Here is a 27,188-nt window from a genome sequence, read left to right on the forward strand (position 1 = left end):
CAGGAGGCAGCATGTTAGAATTCCTGCTCCATGATTTGCAGTCATGGGATATTTGTCTATCACATGATGGGTCCTACTCGAGTGTAGGCTGAGCTCCTGACACAGCATGCCCAACAGCCCTGGAAGTAGAAGAGCCTCAGATGACCCCTGCTGGATCAGGCCAGTGGCTCATCTAGTCCAGCACCCTGTTCTCACAGCAGCCAACCAGATGCCTGTGGGAAGCTCACAAGCAGGATCGGAGCAGAAGAGATCTCTCCCCTCCTGTGATTTCCAGCAACTCAGATTCCCAAGCACTGCTACCTCTGGCCATGGAGGCAGAGCATAGCCATTTTGGCTAATAACAGCTGACAGCCTTATCCTCCATGAAAAAGTGTTTTAGAAGAAAACAACAAGAAGGGGACTTCCGGTTTCTGCAGATGGCGGAAAGGAGCATGAGTCCAATCGTCTGACGGACTTGAGTCCCGCAGAGAAACTGGGGGAAGCACCAAGGGAAGGCTCACCCCCCAAAAAAGCCCTGAGAGGGTGCTCAGGGTGTTGAGAGGTCCAGCAGACCACAAAAGGGCTCTCCTGCAACCCCAAAACTCCTTTTGTGCTGGAAAGTATGGGGGGGGGGGGAGAAGCGGCGATCGAGCCTGCGGTCATGGCAGTATTGCAAGGAGTGAAATATCAGTTCAAGCCTGAAGAAGAGATCTTCCAAAAATTTCTACTAAGCTGATGGAAAGGTAAAGAAGATTTACTTTCGGAATTAATTAGGTGGAATTCGGCACCAGACGGAGGAGTAAAAAGGAAGTCCACCCCCATCTTATTGGTAACTATTACTGCATGGAAACAATTTGCAAGTGAAAAGGTTAGTGTGGTGTAGTGGTTCAGAGCGGTGGACTCGTAATCTGGTGAACCGGGTTCGATTCCCTGCTCCTCCATATGCAGCTGCTGGGTGACCTTGGGCCAGTCACACTTCTTTGAAGTCTCTCAGCCCCACTCACCTCACAGAGTGTTTGTTGTGGGGGAGGAAGGGAAAGGAGAATGTTAGCCGCTTTGAGACTCCTGAAGGGGAGTGATAAAGCGGGATATCAAATCCAAACTCCTCCTCCTCCTCCTCCTTCTCCTCCTCCTTCTCCTCCTCCTCTACTACTACTACTACTACTAAATCTTTTTTATGATACTTATGGATACTGTCTGCTGATGGGGAAGTTGGAGTAAAAACAACTGAAACCCATTCTTTATTGCTTTTTATTGGAGTTACTGACTTATCAGATTTACAATTGTGGACTTGACTTTGAAATACAGCCCTTGGTGAATTTGAACCAAGCAGAGAAAACCTGGAACAAACTTATTGTGCACTCTGTTGGGGGGAATGTATGGAATTATATATCTGGGTTGCAGTGACTTATAGAAGTCTGAACTTGTTTTTCTAAAGACAAACTGGAGTTCTAAAGTGGAACTGAAAAAAGCAAGAGGCTGGAATTTTGGAAGGATTGGATCTGTTAGAAACCCCTTCAAAGGAGGAAATCATAAGGATTTTTAACTGCTTGCAATCTCTCACATCATTCTGAGACATTTTAAGAAAATAGGTCTAATAAGAAGCAAGTACTCTCCCCTGGATAATTAAGCTGAATTATTTTTGGACATACTGCTCTTCGTTTTCTTTTTAAAGTAAATATCTGTAAAAACTAGAATTAATTTGAAACGTGGACTTTATGTTAAATTGTATAAATGTACTAGGTAAACGTACCCGGACGTGGGTGGCGCTGTGGGTTAAACCACAGAGCCTAGGACTTGCCGATTAGAAGGTCGGCGGTTCGAATCCCCGCGACGGGGTGAGCTCCATTTGCTCAGTCCCTGCTCCTGCCAACCTAGCAGTTCGAAAGCATGTCAAAAGTGCAAGTAGATAAATAGGTACCGCTCCGGCGGGAAGGTAAACGCCATTTCCGTGCGCTGCTCTGGTTCGCCAGAAGCGGCTTAGTCATGCTGGCCACATGACCCAGAAGCTGTACGCCGGCTCCCTCGGCCAATAAAGCGAGATGAGAACGCAACCCCAGAATCGGTCACGACTGGACCTAATGGTCAGGGGTCCTTTACTAGGTAATACAGCTGGAGGGGAAAGGGTTAGGAGGGTGGGAAAGTACAGGAAAAGTTGTTTACTGAGAAAGCGCTGTTTGATTACCTTTGATGACTTTAAGTTCGGACAGAAGGGTCTCCGAACAGGACATAAGCCCCATTTTGAATGGGTGGAGCTTTCTTCAGAATTGAAAAGACAGCTGACAAAAGAGATGAAGGGAAATTTAGAAAATCTAACAGACGAATTACTAGTTCGAATGGATAAAAATACTAAAATGATGACAGAACTGATTATTAAGATAGCACCATCGACAAAGGAAACAGAAGCGGAATAGGTGGCCATGCAAGGATCTGATATGAAGAAAGAGCAGGAGATGTCTAGCGTACAGGTGGATGGTTTGGGGGACAGGCAGGAATCAGTTGGGGGTGCCTTGGGAGTTAGAGCAAGGCTGAAACTACAGCCTCTGAGACTGAGAAATGCCTGGGAGGAAGGGGAGCAGGATTTCAAATCTGACTCAACAGATAGTCACCTTCCGGTGAAATTTAAGTATGCTAAAGTTAGGGAAAAGAATGGGAAATGTTTATTGTTCGATTGCAGGGTATTGCAAATAGGTTGAAACATCAGTAGGACTTGAGTAAACTCCTTCCAATCAGTAGAAATTTGGATAAATTAAGAGAAATAATAATTGGCTAAGCATGAATATGGAAATGCAGAATAATTTTGTCTATATAAAGAACCAAGAAGAGGGAATGGAGGGAAGTCATGAGGTCTAAAGAACCTCAAAGATAAGGTTTTGAAAAAGGTATTTGTGAATTTGGGGGTTGGGGTAGGAAAAAAAAGTACTATTGTCATTAAATGTGGAATTCAATTGTGAAAATCAATAAAAATTATTTACAAAAAAGAGAAGAAAACAAGAAGAAGGGAGAGTAGGAAATTTAGGATTCAGCTCAAAAGAACTGGGGCTCAGCTAATAAGGCTTTTGTGTGGGATTGTAACATGATGTTGTGGGTTTGGGAGGTGAGTCTGGATGATGCCATGTCTCCCTTCCAATTCTTAGGATCCTGTACCTGGGGAGCGTTAGAATCAAAGAGAGGATCCTACTGCTGAACTAGCCAGAGACGTTTCTTTGTAAGACGATGGCCTTGGCTGGCCACTGCAGTGTCCTCATCCGCATCCCAAAAGGATGGGCTCCATTGCAAAAACTACAGTGAAGGGAGGAGGCCCTCCAGGCTGATGGGTGGGCCTTTCCATGAGCTGAAAAAAAGCAGGCTGGAAGCTGGAGACCCAGAGACACACTTGCTCTGTGCTGGATCCAAAGCTGTGACTGATGGAGAAGCAAGACCCGATGGGGTGTTGATGCTGTGAGCCCCTCCATCTCATGTTCAGGTTGTATAGATGTGTAAATAAAACCACATATCCTAAAGACATCACAATCTCTGATGACCTTCGTCGCAAGGAAACTGAACCTGGGGTAGCAGGCATGCCAGATTCCAAAAGAATTCACACTGAGTCCCTAATTCTCACATTCCACTGTGAGCTGATCCAGTGTTGAGAAACTGTACCTTGTGCACTATGGCGTGAATCAGCTAGAGATGCTCTGGCGCTGAGCTACAGCCTCCCCATCTGCATATTCAGGTCAGTGCTGGAAACCGCAGCCAGCGAGGGCTAAAGATGCAAGCCTGTGTGTGAATCGACTGGCGCTCTGTGAGCTCCTGCCTCGCAGTATCTCTTTCAGTCGCTAGAAGAAGATGAGAAGCACTGAGAGAGAAAGGGAACAGATTGCTCTAAGGCATCCAGCAGCTCCCTAGCCCAGCATTCTCTGCTGCCGTTCCAGGCATTTGAAATGGCTCTTTGATAGGAGAGGGGAAAGGTCAGAGGCCTGAGGAATAAAAACCTGCTAGGAAAAGCATTCATTGCTATTAATTAATTCACCGCTGTATTCTTTCCAAGATCCATTTAACAACTGGCTGCATGCTCAGAGGACATTTGTCGCGCCTAGAATGATATCTGCGAGTAGAACTTGAGAAGGGGAGGAAGGGGGGGGCGGTGAGAACTGCACAGCTTCATAATAATTAAGGACCTCTTCCTTCCAAATTAAATCTCGGCAGCCCAGCAGCCCAGCAGCCTTGGCGAAAGAGGTCGATACAGTAAATTAAATCATCCGGGTATTATTTCTTTCTTTTAAAAGAGATTAGTTGCATTTGGACAAATGTGGAGGAGATGGTGGCCCCAGGGATAATGGGGGGAACAAACGAAGTTGCAGGGGCCAGGGGAAAGAAAGAAAGAAAGAAAGAAAGAAAGAAAGAAAGAAAGAGGATGGATGGCGAATTTGGAAGCAAATCCCATTTTTCTGAAAGGAAGTTCAAGCATAAATTGCAAGCAAAGGGATGGCAAGATGTTTTTGTTACCAGCCGCTAAGGGAGGTCAGAGTTCTTGCTAAGGTGTGCCCAGTGGCAGCACACCAGTGGGTACCCTTGCCATGAGATGCATGGCTGTGAAAACACTGGGAGGTTGTGGTTGAGGAACTGTGGCTCTCCAGATGTTGGTGGACTCCCACCAATCACACTGCCAGCATGACCAATGGTCACCCTGCTCTAAGAGGATGTCCAGCTGATCCTGAACCCAAAGAAGCAGAAAGCTGTTACAGTGGTACCTCAGGTTAAGAACTTAATTTGTTCTGGAAGTCCGTTCTTAACCTGAAACTGTTCTTAACCTGAAGCACCACGTTAGCTAATGGGGCCTCCTGCTGCTGCTGTGCCGCTGCTGCTCGATTTCTGTTCTCATCCTGAAGCAAAGTTCTTAATCCGAGGTACTATTTCTGGGTTAGCGCAGTCTGTAACCTGAAGCGTATGTAACCTTAAGTGGATGTAACCCGAGGTACCTCTGTATTCGTATGCCTAAATTGCAACGGAACCAGGGCCCTCTGCTGAAAGCCACATGCCCTGAACATTGCTTGCTTCTTTATTACCTCTGCTCACTCAGCTCACCAAAACTCCCCCACCCTCGCCATGCCTCCCATATTAGCCCCCTGGAGCTTTCCCTTGCCACCCCATAGAACTACAAGCTCACTTCTCACCTTCCCAAGTCAATTTCTTTCTGTAGATGCCGGACTGTGACGCGGTACTACAGGTCCCCCAGTGGTGGCTGTGTGACAACATCCTCACATTTTTCTACACATGGGAAGTTGTACAGAGCACCATCCATGTGCGCAGTGGCACTTTAAAGAGCAGAGGCCCCTTGCCCCACAGAGCTTACAATCCAACATTTGGTCCAGAGTGGCAAAAGAGAATGGAGGGTGAGGAGGAGGGAGGTAAAGAAAGACAGGAAATGTTTTCATTTCTGTGAGAGGTGTTGAAGCTTGGTTTTGGCAAAGGATGTGGAGTTAAGGGTTGTCACAAAGGTTTTCTGAGAGAGAGAGGAGTCATCTGACTTCTGCACCACAGGGGGTTGGACTAGATGACCCTTGGGTCCCTTCCAACACTGCACTTCTATGATTCTGTGTGAGCATTTAGTTGAGCAGCTCTAGGCCTGGGGGGTGGGGAGAAGAGGACCAAGTCCTTCTGAGGAAGCTGGAGAATCCCAGAGGGCAGAGGGTGGTGGAGATGGAGATGGAGGAGCAAATGTCTTGAGGGTGGATACATCAATGCATAATGTATTTTATGCTGCTTTTATAATTAAGCATTTTAAAGTGTTTGAAATTTGTTGTTATCCACCCTGAGCCTGGTTTTTGAACCAGGAAGGGTGGGGTATATAAAAATTATTATTATTATTATTAGTTTGTGTTTGAACATTTCTGAGAAGACAACTCTTTTTCTGAGGAATTTTGGAGGTTTTTCTGCCCGGCCCAGAGGGAGTGTAACCCCAACAGGACAGGCAGGTGACACTGGAACCACTTAGAGTTCAAGCACAGTTTATTAGCCCGTATCCACTGCCCAACTGCTTCTAGACAACGTTCCAGACCAGACGTAGCCTCTGCTGACTCAGATGCTATGGAGAAGCAGAGAATTTGCCCCCCAAATTCCCAGTGACTGCTCCTAAAGGCTACCCATAGATGCTATAAGCACACCAATGACAGGATGGTGCCCTGGAGCTGAGGCACAATTAATAGAATTGTAAAGTTGGAAGGGACCCTCCTGCAATGCAGAAATCACAGCTCAAGAACCCATGACAGATGGCCACCCAACCTCTGCTTGGAAACCCCCAAGGAAGGAGAGCCCACCATCTCCCAAAGAAGAAGAAAAAGAAGAAGAAGAGTTTGGACTTGATATCCCGCTTTATCACTCCCCTTAAGCAGTCTCAAAGCGGCTCACATTCTCCTTTCCCTTCCTCCCCCACAACAGACACTCTGTGAGGAGAGTGGGGCTGAGAGACTTCAGAGAAGTGTGACTGGCCCAAGGTCACCCAGCAGCTGCATGTGGAGGAGCGAGGAAGCGAACCCGGTTCACCAGATTACAAGTCTATTGCTCTTAACCACTACACCACACTGGCGTCTGGAGGTCCATTCTTAACCTGAAACCATTCTTAACCTGAGGTACCACTTTGAATGGGGCTGAGAGACTTCAGAGAAGTGTGACTGGCCCAAGGTCACCCAGCAGCTGCATGTGGAGGAGCAGGGAAGCAAACCCGGTTCACCAGATTACGAGACTACCGCTCTTAAGCACTACACCGCACTGGCTCTCAATATGACTTTCAAAGGAGTCCAGTTCTCCCAGTGCTATTCTCTGGATGCTGCCTTGCCAGTATCTCTCAGTCAGTCACTCACCTGTCTGCCCAGCCTACCTCACAGGGTTGTCACAGGAGAAAATTACAGTGGTACCTCTGGTTATGAACTTAATTTGTTCTGGAGGTCCACTTTTAACCTGAAACTGTTCTTAAGCTGAGGTACCACTTTAGCTAATGGGACCTCCCGCTGCCACCGTGCAATGTCTGTTCTCATCCTGAGGTAAAGTTCTTAACCTGAAGTACTACTTCCAAGTTAGTGGAGTCTGTAACCCAAGGTGTTTGTAACCCAAGGTACCACTGTATCTTGTTGACTAACCTACCTCACAGAGTTGCTGTGTAATGCTCTACTCATTGTTTATGGCTGACACTTAGTTCTATCACACTAGGACCCAACAAGGCATGGCACTATGCACATAATCTGCGCCTTTCTTTTCTTTCTCTCTGTGTACTTTTCATTTATTTATCTAAAAGAGTCTACCTCTGATAACCAGCTACTAGGGACCTTACACAGTTTGGTATGTGAGTTTCCACGGACAACTTTGCTGGCAACTGAATGCTGATGGACCTTTGGCCCAAACCAACGAAACAGCTCTTACGTTCTTCTGCTCATGTGCAGAGACAAGACTCAAACTTAGGATGCCAAGCTATGCATGCTCTCCCCTGAGATGCATGCAAAACTCTCCATGCTGACTGTTTACTTAAGGACATAGGAAGCTGCATTTTTTTTTAAAAAAAGGTAAAGGACCCCTGGAGGGTTAAGTCCAGTCCATCCATGGTCCACAGAGCTTAGTATTCTCTACAGAGCCAGTGGTGGTGTACTGGTTAGAGCATCAAGCTAGGACCTGGGAGGTAAAGGTAAAAGTAAAGGGACCCCTGACCATTAATGGACTTCAATGTCTGTACACTAATGCACAAAGCATGGGAAATAAACAAGATGAGCTTGAGCTCTTGGTACAGCAAACTAAATATGACATAATAGGCATCACTGAAACCTGGTGGGATAAGTCCCACGATTGGAATGTAATAATGGAGGGATACAATCTATTTCAGAGAAACAGACCAGACAAGAAAGGAGGAGGAGTGGCGTTATATGTCAGGGATGTGTATACCTGTGAAGAGATCCAAGATTTAGAACCTCAAAGCCAAAGTGAGAGCATTTGGGTCAAAATTAAGGGAGAGAAGAATAACAGTGACCTCATTGTGGGAGTTTACTATAGATCCCCAAGCCAAATGGAGGACATAGATGATGCCTTCCTGGAACAGATGGTCAAGCATGCAAAAGGAAGGGAGATAGTAGTAATGGGGGACTTCAATTACCCGGATATTTGTTGGATGTCAAACTCAGCCAAGAGCATAAGGTCAAACAGATTCCTTACTGGCCTTGCAGACAACTTCGTTGTCCAGAAAGTGGGAGAAGCAACAAGAGGAACAGCCATTTTAGATCTGGTCCTAACCAATGTTGATGACCTGGTTAGTGGGGTAGAAGTGGAAGGATCATTAGTCACGAGTGATCATGCTCTTCTGAAGTTTACTATACAGCGGAAAGGATCAGCCAAGCATACTAGGACTCAATTTCTTGACTTTAAGAAAGCCGACTTCATAAAACTTAGGGAAGTGCTGGGTGAGATCCCATGGACAGTAATACTAAAAGGAAAGGGAGTTCATGATGGCTGGGAGTTTGTTAAGAGGGAGATAGTAAAAGCACAACTTCAGGCAATACCAATGAGACGGAAACATGGAAGGTGCCTAAAGAAGCCAGGGTGGCTATCTAAAGAACTTTTAACTGAGTTAAGATTAAAAAAGGATGTGTACAAAAAATGGAAAAGGGGGGAAACCACCAAAGAGGAATTCAAACAAATAGCCAGCACGTGTAGACACAAAGTCAGAAAAGCTAAAGCACAGAATGAACTCAGGCTTGCTAGAGAGGTTAAAAGCAACAAAAAAGGCTTTAATGGGTATGTTCGTAGCAAAAGGAAGAAGAAAGAAACAGTGGGGTCACTCAGAGGAGAAGATGGTGAAATGCAAACAGGGGACACAGAAAGGGCTGAACTCCTCAATGCCTTCTTTGCCTCAGTCTTCTACAATAAAGAAAACAATGCCCGACCTGAAGAATTTGGAGCAAATGATTCAGCAGAGGAAACACAGCCCAGAATAACTAAGGAGATAGTACAAGAATACTTGGCTAGTCTAGATGTATTCAAGTCTCCAGGGCCAGATGAACTGCATCCAAGAGTATTAAAAGAACTGGCAGATGTGATCTCAGAACCACTGGCAGTCATCTTTGAGAATTCCTGGAGAACAGGAGAAGTCCCGGCAGACTGGAGGAGGGCAAATGTTGTCCTTATTTTCAAAAAGGGGAAAAGAGAGGACATCAATACCAGGGAAGATTCTGGAGCAGATCATTAAGCAAACAGTCTGTGAGCACCTAGAAAGGAATGCTGTGATCACCAATAGTCAGCATGGATTTCTGAAAAATAAGTCATGTCAGACTAACCTGATCTCGTTTTTTGACAGAATTACAAGCCTGGTAGATGAAGGGAACGCAGTGGATGTAGCCTACCTTGATTTCAGCAAGGCATTTGACAAGGTGCCCCATGATATTCTTGTAAAGAAGCTGGTAAAATGTGGTCTTGACTATGCTACCACTCAGTGGATTTGTAACTGGCTGACTGACCGAACCCAAAGGGTGCTCATCAATGGTTCCTCTTCATCCTGGAGAAGAGTGACTAGTGCGGTGCCACAGGGTTCTGTCTTGGGCCCGGTCTTATTCGGCATCTTTATCAGTGACTTGGATGATGGACTCAAGGGCATCCTGATCAAATTTGCAGATGACACCAAACTGGAAGGGGTGGCTAACACCCCAGAGGACAGGATCACACTTCAAAACGACCTTGACAGATTAGAGAACTGGGCCAAAACAAACAAGATGAATTTTAACAGGGAGAAATGTAAAGTGTTGCACTTGGGCAAAAAAAATGAGAGGCACAAATACAAGATGGGTGACACCTGGCTTGAGAGCAGTACATGTGAAAAGGATCTAGGAGTCTTGGTTGACCACAAACTTGACATGAGCCAACAGTGTGATGCGGCAGCTAAAAAAGCCAATGCAATTCTGGGCTGCATCAATAGGAGTATTGCATCTAGATCAAGGGAAGTAATAGTGCCACTGTATTCTGCTCTGGTCAGACCTCACCTGGAGTACTGTGTCCAGTTCTGGGCACCACAGTTCAAGAAGGACACTGACAAACTGGAACGTGTCCAGAGGAGGGCAACCAAAATGGTCAAAGGCCTGGAAACGATGCCTTATGAGGAACGGCTAAGGGAGCTGGGCATGTTTAGCCTGGAGAAGAGGAGGTTAAGGGGTGATATGATAGCCATGTTCAAATATATAAAAGGATGTCACATAGAGGAGGGAGAAAGGTTGTTTTCTGCTGCTCCAGAGAAGCGGACACGGAGCAATGGATCCAAACTACAAGAAAGAAGATTCCACCTAAACATTAGGAAGAACTTCCTGACAGTAAGAGCTGTTTGACAGTGGAATTTGCTGCCAAGGAGTGTGGTGGAGCCTCCTTCTTTGGAGGTCTTTAAGCAGAGGCTTGACAACCATATGTCAGGAGTGCTCTGACGGTGTTTCCTGCTTGGCAGGGGGTTGGACTCGATGGCCCTTGTGGTCTCTTCCAACTCTATGATTCTATGATTCTATGATTAGGTCCAGTTGCAGACGACTCTGGGTTTGCGGCGCACATCTCGCTTTACTGGCCAAGGGAGCCGGCGTACAGCTTCCGGGTCATGTGGCCAGCATGACTAAGCCGCTTCTGGCAAAACAGAGCAGCGCACGGAAATGCCATTTACCTTCCTGCCGGAGCGGTACCTATTTATCTACTTGTACTTTGACGTGCTTTTGAACTGCTAGGTTGGCAGGAGCTGGGACCGAGCAATGGGAGTTCACCCCGTCGCAGGCATTTGAACCGTCGACCTTCTGATCGGCAAGTCCTAGGCTTTGTGATTTAACCCACAGCGCCACCTCAGCCACATAAAGTTTGCTTGGTGATCTTGAGGGCCAGTCACTGCTTCTCAGTCTATCCTACCTCAAAGGGTTGTTAAGGGGGTTAAATGAGGAAGGGGTATACTACCTTGTGCCCCTTGGAGGAAAAGTTGGGATTGAAGAAAATGGTCCATTTAACATTTGTTAAAAAACCTGAGGTATTTTTGCTGCGGATTGTAGGGAAAGACCTGCCAAAAAAGCTGAAAAACATCTTCATGTATGCGACAACGGCTGCGAGAGTTTGGATAGCACAAGGATGGAAGACTGAAGAAACCCCAACTAAAGAATCATGGCAAGAAAAATTGACGGACTATGCAGAACTGGCAAAACTGACATATAAGCTACAGGACAAGGATAACTGTGACTTTAAAGATGAATGGGAACCCTTTACAAAGTATCTGAAGATGCAACAAAGTGAACTGGACTCCTTGGCAGGTCTTGAATAAACATTCACAAACTTTTTATTGATAATAATCACCTAAATAGTCTGAGCATCAATACAACTTTGTAACATGCAGAAAACAGCATTCTTAGAGAAACCAAAGACTGAAACTGAGGGAAGTCGGGGGTGGGGGTGGGTGGGGTTTGTGTGGGAGGGTGGGGAGAGGGAGGAAAAATGGGGGGAAAAACAAGGATGATGTGTTTTTGGATGATATGTCTTGTTTTAATTTTGAATAAAAAAACTTTTTAAAAAAAGTTGGGATATAAATGCAATACAACAAGATAAGAGTTAACAACCATAATTGAGTAGTAGAGAAAGATATAATGCAGCAGAAAAGGTGTGAGTAAAAACACTGCAAGGGTGGGGAATCAACTTATGAAACCGTGTAATCATTTGACCATGAAAATGTCTGAAAAAATTAATTAAAAAATTATACAACAGAAAATAACAATAAGATGGTGAGTTATCAAGTTTTGATCTGCATTCAGAAAAGAGATTAATCTCGTCAGAAAAGATGCTGCAGCTGCTACTAAAAGGTCAGTTTAGCACAATCCGTAGGCCTTGGCTAATTAAGCCCTTCCCCCTTGCTCCTTCGCTATGGTAGTTGAGTCAGTTCCAAGCTTGGCCTTGAGATCCAATGTCTCTCCTCCACATGCATTTCATGGAAGAAATGTTCTCCCAATTAAGCCTGCACACTGCTGCCAAGGGGGCTTGATTTGCAGCCTGGTATTGAAGTGGCCGAGAGCAGAGATGAACCATCTAGCGCGGCCTGATAAGAGCTCCACGCCAGCACCGGCCATCAATCAGTGTGCCAGGAAGCTTGTTAACAAACAGCCGCTCTCGTAACACCACCCTCTGCTCGCTCTTAACGAGCCATTTGACCGGGCAAAGGATTGACGGGGAGTGGCGGACGAGGAGGCGGCTCTCAGTTCCAGAAATCTGGCTTGCACAGCAAAAAAACCAGCCGACGCAACCCCCTTCTCCTGGTGCAAACAGAGAGCTCATAAGAAGAGCTCTGTTGGATCAGGTCAAAGGGGGTCCATCTAGCCTAGCATCCTATTCTCACGGAGGTCACCCAGATGCCAGTGGGAAGTCGGCAAGCAGGGCCTGAGTACAAGAGCAACCCTCTCCCTTCCTGTGACTTTTAGCAACTGGGAAGCATTGCAGCCTCCCTCTGTAGAGGCAGAGCCAAGTTATGGTGTTTGCCAGCCATCAATAGCCCTCTCCTCCTCCATTAACTTGTCCAATCCTCTTTCAAAGCCATCCAGGTTGGTGGCCATCACTGCCTCCTGGCGGAGGAAGTTAACTCTGAGCTACATGAAGAAAATCCACAAAGAACACCCAGCTCCACCACCTGCTCAAAGTTGGGACCAGCCTCGCGCCCACCCGCTTCCCCCATCAACCCTCTTCCCCCATCAAGCTGTAATGTCCTCCAGAACAGACTCTGATGAGAGGGAGTTGTAACCCACCAACATCTGAAGGGCACCATGTTAGTGAGGTTTGGTCTACAGCAGATGTAGGGAACCTTTAACACCCCCCTCCAGATGTTGCTGAACTACCACTCCCATCATCCCTGTCCATTGGCTGTGCTTGCTGGAACTGATGGGAGTTGCAGTCAACCAACATTGGGAGGGCCACCTGGTCTAGACCATACCCTTCATGGGAGAAAAGAGGAATATTCTTGAAAACTCCCACAAACTACAGATTAAGCAGATGCATCCCCACCAGCTATTAGACAGCACAATATGGCATATGCAATGTATATGCCAGGCAATCTGTATCTGGTGTAGCTCCAGGAAAAATGAATTGATTCCTATTTTACAGATTAGGAAACTGAGGCAGAGGTCACAAGTTGGCTGCCAATCCAGTTCTTCTTGGCCCACCTCCCACACACTATTCCCTTGGCTCAATATTATATCTACCCCTCTGACTGGTCCCTGAATCTGTTGGGCTCTATGGCTGTCTACCTCCCACTGAGTTGTAAGGCCAAATTGGGAAGGGGGGCGGAACCTAATCATACATCAGTAGGTTTGAAAAATACTTCAGCAACTGCAGGGTATAAAAGAGTGAGACCCTGTCAGCATATAAGTCGTGTGCTCAGAGACCCGCACTGCTTGCTGATTTGCTACAGGACCAAGTTCACAGGGTTACTCTGACTATAAAAAGTCCTTTGCAGCTTGGGACCAATAGACCTGTGAGATTGCTTCACCCACATGCCCACAGGACCATTTCAGTCTGCAGAAGTAGCACTGTTATGGCCCCCATAATGCTTGCTCCACATTTGTGAGAAATTGTTCTCTACACCTGCGCAGTGGATCTCTCTGCCTGTTGACACCATGCAGGTTCCTTCACTGTGCTCTTCTTAGTGCCTGCTAAAAACATGTGTGCTTGTGCCAGCCTACCCAGATATATAGAATGCTGACAGCTGTTTTTAGTCAGTTTTAATTGTTTTTCTGATTGTTTTAAACTGGCTTCATTGATACAATTTTTATCGCTTTATTCTTTTTTGCAAAATGCTTTGAGGTTCTTGTTTCACAGTCGAGTAGTATACAAATTTCACAACATGAAATCATAAATAAATAAGCACAATGGCAAGCTATGCCTGGCATGGTGCTTTAGCATTTGTGTGCACCCACTGACATGAATGCGCACTATTGGAGCAATATGCAACCACTTCAGGTGTTGAATTCCTGGAGAAGGAAACTCAGGATGGAGGTGAACTCTGCAGGACAACAACTCACATTTACAAGGTACACAGGAGCCTGCCAGGTGAGATCATTTCTCCCTCCAGCCTGGTATTGTCGATTCCAGCCTTCCCCACCCTGTTGCCCTTCAGGCTGGGCTACCATCACTGGTGCAGGCTGGACCACTAGGGCAAATGGGGCCCTGCCTCACTCTGCAATCAGCCAGCTCCCACCTGTTTGCCTTCTTGCTTATAACCAGTTCAGGGAGTGGCCCTGGCTGCCAGCTACCTCCTCCTTGGCCTCACTGTGGCCCTTGCATAACTCAGAAGGGAGGATGATGATCAGACCAGCGACTCATACAGAGACGTATTAGAAGGGCTCATCTGTGGGCAGGTGTTTATGAGGCATCTCTGCTCTCTGCTGGACTGAATGAGTCAGTGACACCTCCCACAGAGACTTGCCCTGAGCTGAACCTTCTGCAGAGAGGGACCAAATGGCCTGTCTTTATTCTTTTCTCCCGATACCATAGTTGCTAGGGGAAGGAAAACCACATAGGGTCTTCTTGATCAAACCATATGCACTGTGCAGCTGTTTCCTTTTCAGCCCCCTTAAAATCATTCCTCTTCATTATACAGGATTTTGATTCCCCCCACCCCCCTTTTCTTTGACCAGATGCAGAATTCACCCTATGCTATATTCTTAGCTTCTTTTAAAATGAGCAAGCAAATCAACCAAGATTCTAGTCCTTAAGACTGAAAAGGCAAATTTCCAAGTGTTACATGAGGGCAATGCTTGGTGACATGTCCAAAGTTGTGAAGCTGAGCAGCATGTTCAGGGGCTAAGAGACAGAGGTCCAGTGCCACACCCACTTCTCCACCCCTCCCCATTTATAATTTTGTGTAAATTATGCATCAGTGAGAAATGGAATGCACACAATGTCCTCTTTGGGTTCTCAAAGTTGAAAAGCAGGTGATACATTTCCCCAAATATCTAAGCAAACCAACCAACCACCCAGTGTGCTTAATTTGCATATAAGGCATACAGGTTGCAAAACCCAGGTTTTCTCTGTGCATAGACATCACAAAACACCTTTTGTTTTGTTTGTTGCATTGTTCCCCAGTTTGCTCCTCAAGACGCACCCACAACACTATTAGTCTACACTGTGCTTCTGAATGCTCAGCAGACAAGAGCAAAAATTAGCTCACCCGAGATTCTGAAGGAGCTTACTCAATAATCAACAAGATGGTGGCTGCAGCCAGATTTCCAAAAGGTGAGCTGGGAAAGTGTGTGTGTGTGTTTGTTTGGGAGGTGGTGAGAATCAAGACACAGTCAGTGCAAAAGGTGGATGTGTGTGCACTCAGGTGGGCTGCCTGTTCCCATGTAAAGACCAGTTCTATTGCAGACAGCTCTTCATGTTGCAAAAGATTTAAGCCAACCGTGGATAAGGGAAGCTGGGCGTGGTCAAAGCAGGCAGGCAGAAAAAAGGAGGGGGGAGAAATCTGTGAAATCTATGAAGGAATATACACGACTGCCTTTGTGGGAACAACACGGCTGGCGACAGAGAAAGCTCACCCATGGTCATTGGGGTCTGCAGTCAGTGGGACAGGACTGAAGGCAGGTGTTTATGAGAAGTGATTGATTGTTTAAAAGGAAGAGAAGTGTCAGGGGAGAACGCTACTGAAAACTGGGCTGGAAGTCCTGCTCCTGTCTACAGATGCATGGGGGGGTGGCCCTCCACACTCCAATTTTCAAATTATTATTTAGAAATGAACAGAAACAAATGAAATTGACTTAAAATACCAGATGTGCTTTGACACTGGCCGGTTGCTCCCCCAAAAGGAGCAAAGTGGTTCTTTCCTGCCTCCCTCCATCGCATGGAGATCAAAGTTGTGCATTCCTGCATAGGCACCCAATAGTTACTATTTCAACAGCACCTTCCTCTCCAGCATTATCCATCATCCTAATGATCTGCCTGGCATGCTGCTGCTGATATCCCAAATAACACAGGCAAATATGACACGCACACCCAACTGCTGCATTGGATCTTTCCTCCCTGTCCCAGATGCCAACTCAGAAACCTTGCCTGCACACTGACCATAACAACCCACCAGATATTCAGCTTACAAGAGGTCATGTTCTCTTAGGCACAAACCAAGGTGCCCTTTCAGAGGTTCCTACACTTATGCCACACCTCAGATGCCCCTAAAACAGACACAGGTTGTGCAGCTGCTGTTTTTAAAAGCAGCAGCAATTTGCAGGGCACCCAGATGAAATTTTGGAACAATGCTCAGAGTCAGACCATGTTTGCTTGAAAGCACCCTGGATAATTAAGCATCCCTGATAGGAAAACCCACAGATTGGCACCAGATTCTGTGGACAAGGTTGTGCTCCTCTTCACAGAAATATTTTCACCAAATCTTAGTAAGCAAGTCTTCTCCCCTCCCCTTTAAAATAAAAATGGAGAATAGGGTCACTCTGAACAACTCTCTTGGACCTCAACCCCCCCCCCCAAGTTGAAAAACAAAGTCACTCAAGGTATTGGGGTGGTTGTGGCAATCACACATATGCCCACAATCCAAAAACAATCTGATAAGCTCCCAAACAAGGTGATACGAGACCTGTCACAACTTGCTCAATATTTCATCACGTGCCTCATCTGGTGCACGCAAAACACATCCCTTTGGATCTAACCACAACACACCCTTCTAGATACAGTGGTACCTCGGTTTAAGAACAGTCCTGTTTACGAACTATTCGGTTTACGAACTCCGCAAAACCGGAAGTAGTGTTCCAGTTAGCGAACTTTTCCTCGGTCTAAGAACCGAATCCAAACGGTGGAAGGGCACCAGCAGCGAGAGGCCTCATTAGGGAAAGCGCGTCTTGGTTTAAGAATGGATTTGGTTTAAGAACGGACTTCTGGAATGGATTAAGTTCATAAACCGAGGTATCACTGTACAAAAATCCACATTGCCCTTCTGTTCTGGTACATCAAGGGAGGGGGGGTCTCAATGACCCTTGGCATCACGTACCAAGACCCCAACCCACCACATAGTAGTTGTCTGTGGGAGATGTGCGCCTCATTGCTAATCAAACACATCCATCTGTAGGAAAGGGCGATTCTTAATGCACCGTAAATCTCCTGCACTCTTGCATTTCCAGTGCCAGTTCAACAAGCTGGTCGGAAACCGAGTGTTTCATTTTGCCTCTCCCCGACCGCGCCATAGGCAGGTTCCCCATCACACTGGACGTATTTCTGCAACACGCGTATACGCAAAAGCATAAAACAAAATATTCGCAGCCACCACCGCGAAGGAAGCGGGAGGTAAGAACGAATCTAACCCATCATTTGGTGTAATTAAATGAGCCGCCACCAGCTAATCAGCCCGGCCCTTCGCACTGGCTTGGCCTGAGGTGAGCGCACGACCCAGGCAGCAGCGAAAGGAAACCAATGCCCTCGTTTGGGCGTCCACAGATGCACGCGCCGCCGGGCCCCTCACCTTTCATTGTCCACGTTCTTGAAGCCAGGTAGAATGTGCCGGAAGCTGCTGTTCCTGTCGAGCTTGGGTTGGCTCTTTGTCCTTTTGATGGAGCCTTTAAGGCGCCGGCTCAGGAACCCCTGCGGGGAGACAGAGGGAGGCGGAAATTACCGGGACGGGCAGGGGACAGATGCGCATCCGTTCGGGCGAGTTCTGAGCCCTGGCTCTCCCGCGGCAGCAGTGGCACCGTGAGGGCGGGGGGTGGGTGGGTGGGGAGGAATGCTGGCTTCTGCCGAGATGCCGCGGCACAAATATTCCATCCAGCCCCTGCTCAGAGAAGCCGGCGCTGCTACGTTGGCGCGAGACTCCCCTAAGCCTCGGTTGCCTTAGCAACCACCCGCTCTCACACACCCCTTTTTCAAAAAATGCCACCGAGATACAAGACAAGCATATTGCAACTCCTGGCACATCGAAGAAACGCTTTTGTGGAAGGTAGTGGGGGGGGGGGCAGAAGAGAGTTTGATCTGTCACTATGACCGAGAGACCCCGTGCCCACCGCGGGGGGGGGGGAGCAAAGGTGAGAGACCTTGTGGCAATGGAAAGGTGGGCAAGTTGACCAACGTTCAGCTGGGAATGTGAGTTGGGATCAAACACACACACAAAAGCATATGAGATCACTTTTGAAATGAAAACCTTGCGGGAAAGGTAGCTGCAGAATTGAATGCGGCTTTAGAGATGATAGATAGATATAGATATGAGATTAACCCTTCGAATGCAAACCTTGGGAAGAGGTACCTACAAAACTGAATGGGGCTCCTGACTTAAGCCAACTCCATGGGGTCCCACCCACTGATAGTCCAAAGAGAGATGGAAAAGCAAAAAGCCATTTTCAGAGAGAGGCACATGTTCCATTGCTCTGTTTCCACTAACAGGCTGAGCTGTGTGGTTCCAGAGTGCCACCTAGGGAGGCAATACCAGCCCACCTGAACCCTGATTGTTCCATCAGCTGACACCCCCCAAAGAGGCAAATAACAGCCCACCAGACCCCATTAAAGACCCAAGTTCAGGGCTTTCCTCTCAGTATGAGCAACTCATCTCTAGTGTGGGGACATCCGTTAAGCTCCTGCTCCCTTAGGTCTAGCATACCTGATTTCAACTATGTATTTCCCTCTGGCCCCTTGCATCCTTGTTTGGTGGTCTGAGATTTGGGCCTCCTTGGGACCACATACCTTAAAAGGTAAAGATACCCCTGACCTTTAGGTCCAGTCGAGGATGTCTCTGGGATTGCGGCGCTCATCTCGCTTTATTGGCTGAGGGAGCCGGCGTACAGCTTCCGGGTCATGTGGCCAGTAGGACTAAGCCACTTCTGGCGAACCAGAGCAGTGCACGGAAACACCGGAGTGGTACCTATTTATCTACTTGCACTTTGACGTGCTTTCAAACTGTTAGGTTGGCAGGAGCAAGGAGCGAGCAATGGGTGTTCACCCTGTAGCGGGAATTCGAACCGCTGACCTTCTAACCCACAGCGCCACATACCTTACTATATAATAAAATTGTAAAGTCTTTTAATCACCATGTTAGTTTATTTATTTGCCTAAAAGCATTCCTAAACCACTTAATATTTTAAATCTCCAAGCAGCGTGCAGGATACGAACATAAAAATTGTCACTAGGAATGGAGTCCCTCTATCCATAGGCAACCAGAGTGCAAGGCACCTTCAACATAAAACCAGGGAGACTTATTGCCTCTGTGCCCAGCTTGTGGGCTTCCCAGAAACACCTGAGTAGCCAGGTATGAGACCAGGATGCTAGATAAGAAAACCTCTGGATCTCCTCAATGCTCCAAGCTCTTGTCGCACAGTTCTTTTCGTGCAAAGTTCATATCTTGGTGCAAAGTCCATATCTGGAGTTGAGGCAACATTAAGGGCATAAGCCTGAACTTGAGAGAACAGGATGGGTCTTGAAGAGGCAACTGGAAGAATATCAGACTCTATCTCATTATCCAGCTTTAGCCAAAGAAGAGAACTGCAATTAACAGACTGTAGCCAGAGTATGTCAGGGTAATCCCTGATCTCCATAAAAGAGACTTCACCAAGACAGTAACTTCAACATGTTTTGTGCAGTAGCAAATTTAAAAGCGCAGAGACCCTTCATGACAATCACAGCCACCTCCACTTCTCAGATTATACAACCTCATTGGTTTATATAATAATTTTATAATTATGCAATAATTAGGAATGCATTGTGACAATCAATGCATACCTCCATGCATTGCCTTTCAGCTGGATCAGCAGTATTTTCTCTGCACATTAATGGGCAAATGATTTGGAGAGCCCAATGACTTCTTCTGGAGTGACTTTGTTCCATTTTATGTAACCTCAGAACTTGCACCCCGTTCTCTTGACTTGTGTTTTCCGTGTTCCAAGATGCTTAGCTTTGGAGCACACAGGATGCCTTCTCCTCAGTGTTCTTCCCACGCGTTTTCTCTGGGGAGACCCTGGGAGCCCATCCTCAGTGGCCGACTCACCTGTTTTAACTCTGATTGACTCCAGTTGACACACAGAATGAGAAGACTTCAGCAGCTCGAAAGCTCCTTTTCCGTGCTGATTGGGTGGCCTGAGGACGCTGGTGGAAGGGACCCCTCCAAAGGCTCTGCCATAGAAATAGCAGCAAGTCTTTGACCTCCTATAGCCCCTGATTGCTACACCTCTGGACTATAATTCCCATCAGTCACAGGGGCTGATGGGAGGTGTAATCACAAACATTTGGCCTGCATCACACTTTGCCTACATGGCACACTGCGTAATCCTCAATGCGCACCATGCTTGGACCTCCCATACATCTTTGGGGTCACTGTCACAGTGTGCTCATCCATGGCTGGACACCCCTGGCAACACATTGATAACAGCGGTGTGCCTTCCATGAAAACCGCAGTGGCCTTAAAATATGCAGATTGCTATCTTCATAGCTATAGCTATGCCTCCATGGTCTGATGCGGCAATGCTCCTGAATGCCAGTTGCTGGAAGCAGCCCCAGGAGCGTTCCGTGCTCATGTACTCAAGTCCTGTTTACAGGTTTCCCACTAAGGCATCTGGCTGGCAACTGTGAGAACAGGATGCTGGACTAGGTGGGATTCCTTTGGCCCAATCCAGCAGGCTCTTCTCGTGTTCTTTTCCCAGGCACTCACTTCCTGGTGCTGGCCTGCGCTCTGTGCAATGGCAGATATTGTGGGCAGATTATTGGAAAGTGGCGCACGAGAAACTCAAGGTCTTCAGCGACACTTTTTCCTTTTTGAAAGACAGGAGAACATACCAGCTGACTCTATTCCTTTATCTGTCTGCCTTCTCCATTCAGGTAATTGTACCTTCCTTATCACCATGGCTACAGAGAACCTGAGGAAATCATATACCGGCATTGTTCAGTGTGAGGGGAAGTGTCTGTGTTTGCGTGTGTGTGCTTGCATGCTGTCCAGGGAGAAATCCACACAGGCATCTTTGATCCTCACCTGACCACCTTTATCCAACCAACCGGAAATTTCTGGCAGCCCCCTCCCCATTCCTTTAATGCAAGTCAGGCTGGAATTCAACAGGCAAAGCCCTTTCTTTTCTGACTCTCACCCGCTCCTCCTGGTTCCACATCACAATCAAAAAAGATAGCATCATGAAAAAATGTGGGGAAGCTGTGACCTTCCAGATGTTGTGGGATACAAATCCCATGAGCCCCAGCCAGCAATGCCAATGACCAGGGATGATGAGAGTTGTAGTCTGGCAACATTTGGCAGGGCACAGGTTCCCCATTCCTCTGTGGGTTAAATGGACTGGCAACTGGATCCAGCAGGAATCTTCATGTGGCTCCCCTCTACCCATGGTACAAGGCATACCTTTGGTTAAAAACCTAATTCGTTCTGGAGGTCTGTTCTTAACCTGAAACTGTTCTTAACCTGAAGCACCACTTTAGCTAATGGGGCCTCCTGCTGCCGTTGCACGGTTTCTCTTCTCATCCTGAAGCAAAGTTCTTAACCCGAGGTCCTATTTCTGGGTTAGCGGAGTCTGTAACCTGAAGAATATGTAACCTGAAGCGTATGTAACCTGAGGTACCACTGTATTGGCATATTGTTGTGCACACCCCAATCTCCAAGTGGTCAATGGAGACTGTACTGTTTTCGGAAGACATGGCTTTATTTACACATCTATACAACCTAAGCATAGGATGGAGGGACTCATAGCATTTATTCCCTGACAGATCTTGCTTGCCTATTACGGTTCCTGGGAGGCCCCAAGTTTTGGGTCCAGCACAAAACAGACAGGTCTCGGTGTATCCAGCTTCCAGCAGCAGCCCAACTATCTCACACCGCTCTGTTAGGTACAGCTCATCTGGTCTATTGCTCCATGGTATTCAGAAGCATTGCTGCCTCTGATCATTGAGGCAGAGTATAGCCACCATGACTAATAATAATAATAATAATAATAATAATAATAATAATGAGAAGAAGAAGATGAAGAAGAAGAAGAAGAAGAAGAAGAAGAAGAAGAAGAAGAAGAAGAAATTTTATTTATACCCCGCCCTCCCCAGCCAAGACCGGGCTCAGGGCGGCTAACACCAGGTAAAAACAATTGATTAAAATACAACTTAAAAACAGGATTAATATACAACATTAAAATGCAGCCTCATTTCAGTAGAAACTCAAATCAACAACTTTTTGGGGATGAAAACATCAAATCTTCACCAAGGCTATCCAGACTGGTCCTACGTGGGCCAGAAAAAAGCCAGGGAAGTCCCCAAATAGGGGTTCCATCACAGAAGGAGAAAGGAAAAAGGAAAGAGGGGGTGGGATCAAGTTGATCCCAAGCCAAAGGCCAGGCGGAACACTGATGGCCTTATCCTCCTCCGTGAATCTGTCCAATCCCCTTTTAAAGCCATCCAAGCTTTGGCCATTGCTGTTACCTGTGGGACAGAGTTCCATTGTTAATGCTGGGACCCCCTGCAGCCTATGCTCCGGTTGTATAGATGCGAAAATAAAACCATGTAGCAGACAAAACACCACAGTCTCCGCCGATGCTTATTCCAAGGAAACCAAAGCTTGGGTAAGCATCTGGAACCACTAAATTCTCTCACCAGTCAAAGACTGGGTGTGTGCAACAATATTTTAAGCATGCATAAAGTACGTGGTTGGGATTCTTCCCTCCCCCTGCAAACCAACAAGCCAACAAACAAACACACAAAAACAAAAACAAACAAACCTCTCGCAAGATTTCTGACAATTCATGCACTTCTAGGGGATTACAAAGTTTGGAGCCTTTTCCAAATCAATCTAATAATGTTCATGTTTAAGCATCTTCAGCTTGCCTTGTATAAAATGTGGGAGATTTATTTTCCGATGGAGAGCACTAGATCCCAATCAGAAACACGCTTTTGAAACCCCAGACACAGGCATGAGAGTGGGAAGACGAGTGTCTTTGAGATTAAAGGAGATAATAATCGCCAACTGACAGAAATTTATTCACCCTCCTATAAATCTAAACTTCGACATCACTTTCTTCAAGCATAATCATCCTGGCTTGAGTACTTGCTATCAGCAGCAAATCATAACGCGTGCCCTGTTTTTTCCCTTCCTCTCGTCTGCCTTTTATAGGGCAGAGGCAGCTTTGAGAGGGGATGAAAGGAAATAATTTACAGCAGACTTTGACGATGCCCCCTGTGATTCAAGGGGACCCCTTTGAGCCCACAAGCAGGGCAAGAAAGTAAAAGCCCCCTCTTGTTGCTGCTCCGGGTGTTCAGAGGTAGACTGCCCCTGAAAAAGGAGGCTCCATGCATAAGGGCATCTGAAGAGCCTTGTTGTTGGAGCAGATCATCTTGACCAGGGCCAAGTTCAAGGTGCTACAATTTTTATTTTTCCAATTCATCAATACCTCTATTTTTGCAATAATAAGAGCACAAAGAGTCCATTCATATTGTCCCTTTGTTAGATTCCATGTGCTGAGTATATAATTCAAAAGGATATTTTCCTCTGCAAATTTAAGATTATTCCATACAGTCATGTTGATTGTCTCTATTACTTTCTGCCAAAAATTAATCAATATAGGACATTGTACAAACATATGTTTTAGAGAAGCATTATCCCTGTTCCATCTCCAGTAGTTAGATGTCTTAGCTAGTCCTTTCATAAACAACTATAATGGGTCCAATTAGTTCTAAATATTATTTTTCATTGAATGAGTCCTATTCTGAGGTCCAGAGACACCCTTATTATAGAACTTACCCAATCTTCAACAATTTAACAATATTTGGAATGCATTTTTATAAACACCGTATTAGGTTAATGTCTGGTTAACTGCAATAACAATTTTTGTTGTTGTTGTAATGCATACAATTTTTTGTTGCAGTTCTGTTTTGTTTTCCAAATGGGTACTATTTCTTTTCTTCTTCTTCTTCTTTGTGTCATCTTACTCTGTGCGTTTGTAATCATGTACAGTCATACCTCGGGTTACAGACGCTTCAGGTCGCATTTTTTTGGGTTGCGGACCGCCGAAATCCGGAAGTACCGGAATGGATTACTTCCGGTTTTCGGCAGTCGCGCATGCACAGAAGCGCTAAATCACACTTTGCGCATGCGCAGAAGTGCCGAATCACAATGGCGCCCCTGAGAGGCTAGCGCCCTGGCGCAATGAACCACTAAGACCAATGGGAAAGACGGCTCTGGCTACCATCTCTTTTTAGCTGGTGGTCCTGGGAGGATTTAATCTGCCACCTTCTGCAGGCAAAGCATACATTCCATCCCTGTGCCATAACCCCTTCTTGCTAATACTGCTGAATCCAAACGAATTAATATTAGAAGCCAATCCCAATACGATAAGATGCCAAAGTGGACTCTGTTCTCGCACATGTTGCCTCTTTTTCTGAATTTTGGGGAAGTGTGCTTAGAGTTGGACATGCAATACTGTACATCCTTACTGTGTCCCCTTCTGCTGATGGGGAGAAGGATAAGTGATAAACACCAGACTCCAGCATAAGTGCAACCATTATAACCAGAAAAGTCAAAGTGCCTATAATGACATTGGCTAGCATTCACTTCTCCCCGTTTTCTTCTCTCGTGCTAGACATTATACCATGAGCTTCTTGGGACAGGAGCTTGTCCCTTCTGATACGTGCTAGATAGCACTAAGAACAAGGAAGGCTCTGAATAAATCATAGAATTGCAGAGCAGGAATGGATGCCTGAGGTCATCTAGTCCAACCCCCTGCAATGCAAGAATCACAACTAAATAATCCTTGGCCAATGGCTATCCAACCTCTGCTTTAAAACCTCAAGTAGAGGAGAGTCTGCCAGCTGTTGAGGTAATCTGTTCCACTTAATAATAATAATAATAATAATAATAATAATAATAATTTATTTGTACCACACCCATCTGGCTGGGCTTCCCCAGCCACTCTGGGTGGCTTCCAACAAAGATTAAAAATGCATTAAAATGTCACACATTAAAAGCTTCCCTAAACAGGGCTGCCTTCAGATGTCTTCTGAATGTCAGGTAGTTGTTCTTCTCTTTGACATCTGGTGGGAGGGCGGGAACCACAGGGCGGGTGCCACTACTGAGAAGGCCCTCTGCCTGGTTCCCTGTAACTTGGCTTCTTGCAGTGAGGGAACTACCAGAAGGCCCTCGGTGCTGGACCTCAGTGTCCGGACGGAACAATGGGGGTGGAGATGCTCCTTCAGCTATACTGGACCGAGGCCGTTTAGGGCTTTAAAGGTCAGCACCAACACTTTGAATTGTGCTCGGAAACGTACTGGGAGCCAACATAGGTCTTTCAAGACTGGTGTTATGTGGTCTGGGCAGCTGCATAGCTCTTACCCTCAGAAAGATATTCCTAATGTTTAGTTGGAGTCTTTCTTCTTGTCATTTGAATCCATTGGTTCAGGTTCTACCCTCCAGAGCAGCAGAAAACAAACTTGCTCCATCTTCCATGTGATACCCCTTCAGAAATTTGAAGATGGCTATCTTATCACCTCTCAGTCTCCTCTTTTCTAAGCTAAACATATCCAACTCTCTCAACTGTTACTCCTAAGGCGTAGTTTCCAGACCCCAGATCATCTTGGTCGCCCTCCTCTGCACACCTTCCAGCTTGTCAATATCCTCCTTAAACTGTGGCACCCAGAACTGGGCATGAGACTCCAGGTGGGGTACGACCAAGGCAGAATAGAGCGGTACTATGACTTCCCTTGAGCTGGACATTCTACTTCTGTTGATGCAGCCTAGAATTAGCTTTTATTTTTCCTGCAGCATCACACTGTTGAGCTTGTGGTCAGAGCTTGAGAAGGTCAGAGCTTGTGGTCTACTTAAGACCCCTAGATCCTTTTCACATGCATTGCTGGCAAGCTAGCTGTCCCCAATCTTATATTTGTGTATCTGTTTATTCCTAAATAACAGTAAACTTCACTGCATTTCATGCTTTTCCAAAGCTTGAAAGGATAGGAAGTTTATTGAAAAAATTCGCTATATATATGGTTTCATATATGTATTTTAAAATCATGCTTATCTATCATAATTTCCAGGATAGTTTGACATTAAGCAAAACCCCAGTCTCTCCAAGCAATGCAAAATGCCTTTGCTGCATCTATATCTAACCATTTTGATGACTGTTAATAATGTGGCACTATGGGTTTTTCTTTTTTTAATACGATAAGGAAGCATAGAGAGACCCCTGCCCTTTCTACAATTGCATAAGTATTGAACAATCTCCTCTCGAAGAAGCTGGAGAAGATGGCAACAAGACCCGCATACTGTTTTCAATAATTTAATTGCAAAGCCCCCAAGACAGTACCTATGTTCAAAACACATCCTGAATATGTGAAGATCTGCTTGGCAATCCATCAATCTTCTGCTCACCCCGATAGCTTCCCTCCCTCCTTCCCTCCCTCCACATCTTTCCCTTAGCATCTAAACATTTGTATTTTTGTATCTGTGAGTGAACAGTATAGATTTTGTGGCAATTAGGATTAGTAATGATTTTGTACCTACTTGTTTAGCACTGGAATTAATGCACTATTTAAATTTGTCCCTCCAACTCTTAACAAACAAGAAATGATTCTAAAAACACCACTCTGGCCATTGGAAGCTACAGTGGTAAAGAAAAAGAATATGATAGAAGGGTGGACAACTTGTAGAAATTTATTAAAACAAGAGGGAGGAGAGTATAAATTAAAAGAATTTAAGGAATTATCAGGAAAGTTAACATACAATATCATCATTTGAACAAAGTATTTAAGAAAGATAAGATATGAGGGTTTGGGGAAGAAATATCACAGTTGGAGAGAGACCTGTTGGAATGTAATGTAAAAGTGTATAAAATATATTTGGAATGGGAGACAAAGGATGAGCAAGCAAAATCCTCAATGATACATTGGGCAATAGATATTGGTCTTAATATGGATATGGAAGCATGGGAACGATTGTGGAATATGGATATAAAATTTATTTATTTATTTATTTTTTAAAATCTTTTTATTAACTTTCATTTATCATATACACACAACAACAACAAAAACAAGACCATTTAAAACAACAACTAAGACAGAAAAGAAAAAAAAATACATTAAATCCAACACTTATTAAATTAAATAACAGAAAAAAAAGCGACAAGAAAAAAACACGCCAAGAGAATAAGAATAAAAATGAACTAATACATAACACATACTAGCTGACTTCCTCCCTCCTGAATTCGGGTTCTTAATTTTAAGAGTTTCATTTTTGCAGCTGGTGTTAATTA

At 45.7% G+C, this 27,188-nt stretch overlaps 1 protein-coding gene across 7 annotated transcripts in view; it reads right to left on the reverse strand.

The window, feature by feature from the left end:
* DAB2IP (DAB2 interacting protein) overlaps nucleotides 1-27,188 on the reverse strand; it is a 307,079-nt gene that overhangs the window by 153,598 nt on the left and 126,293 nt on the right. For all 7 annotated transcript variants that reach the window (XM_079961957.1, XM_079961955.1, XM_079961959.1 and 4 more), the window contains exon 3: nucleotides 17,450-17,568. In XM_079961957.1, coding sequence (XP_079818083.1) covers nucleotides 17,450-17,568 — 119 coding nt within the window. The remainder of the gene's footprint in view (nucleotides 1-17,449; nucleotides 17,569-27,188) is intronic.

Source organism: Podarcis cretensis, assembly GCF_951804945.1.
Source record: "Podarcis cretensis genome assembly, chromosome: Z".
In the NCBI taxonomy this organism is placed as follows: domain Eukaryota; kingdom Metazoa; phylum Chordata; class Lepidosauria; order Squamata; family Lacertidae; genus Podarcis; species Podarcis cretensis.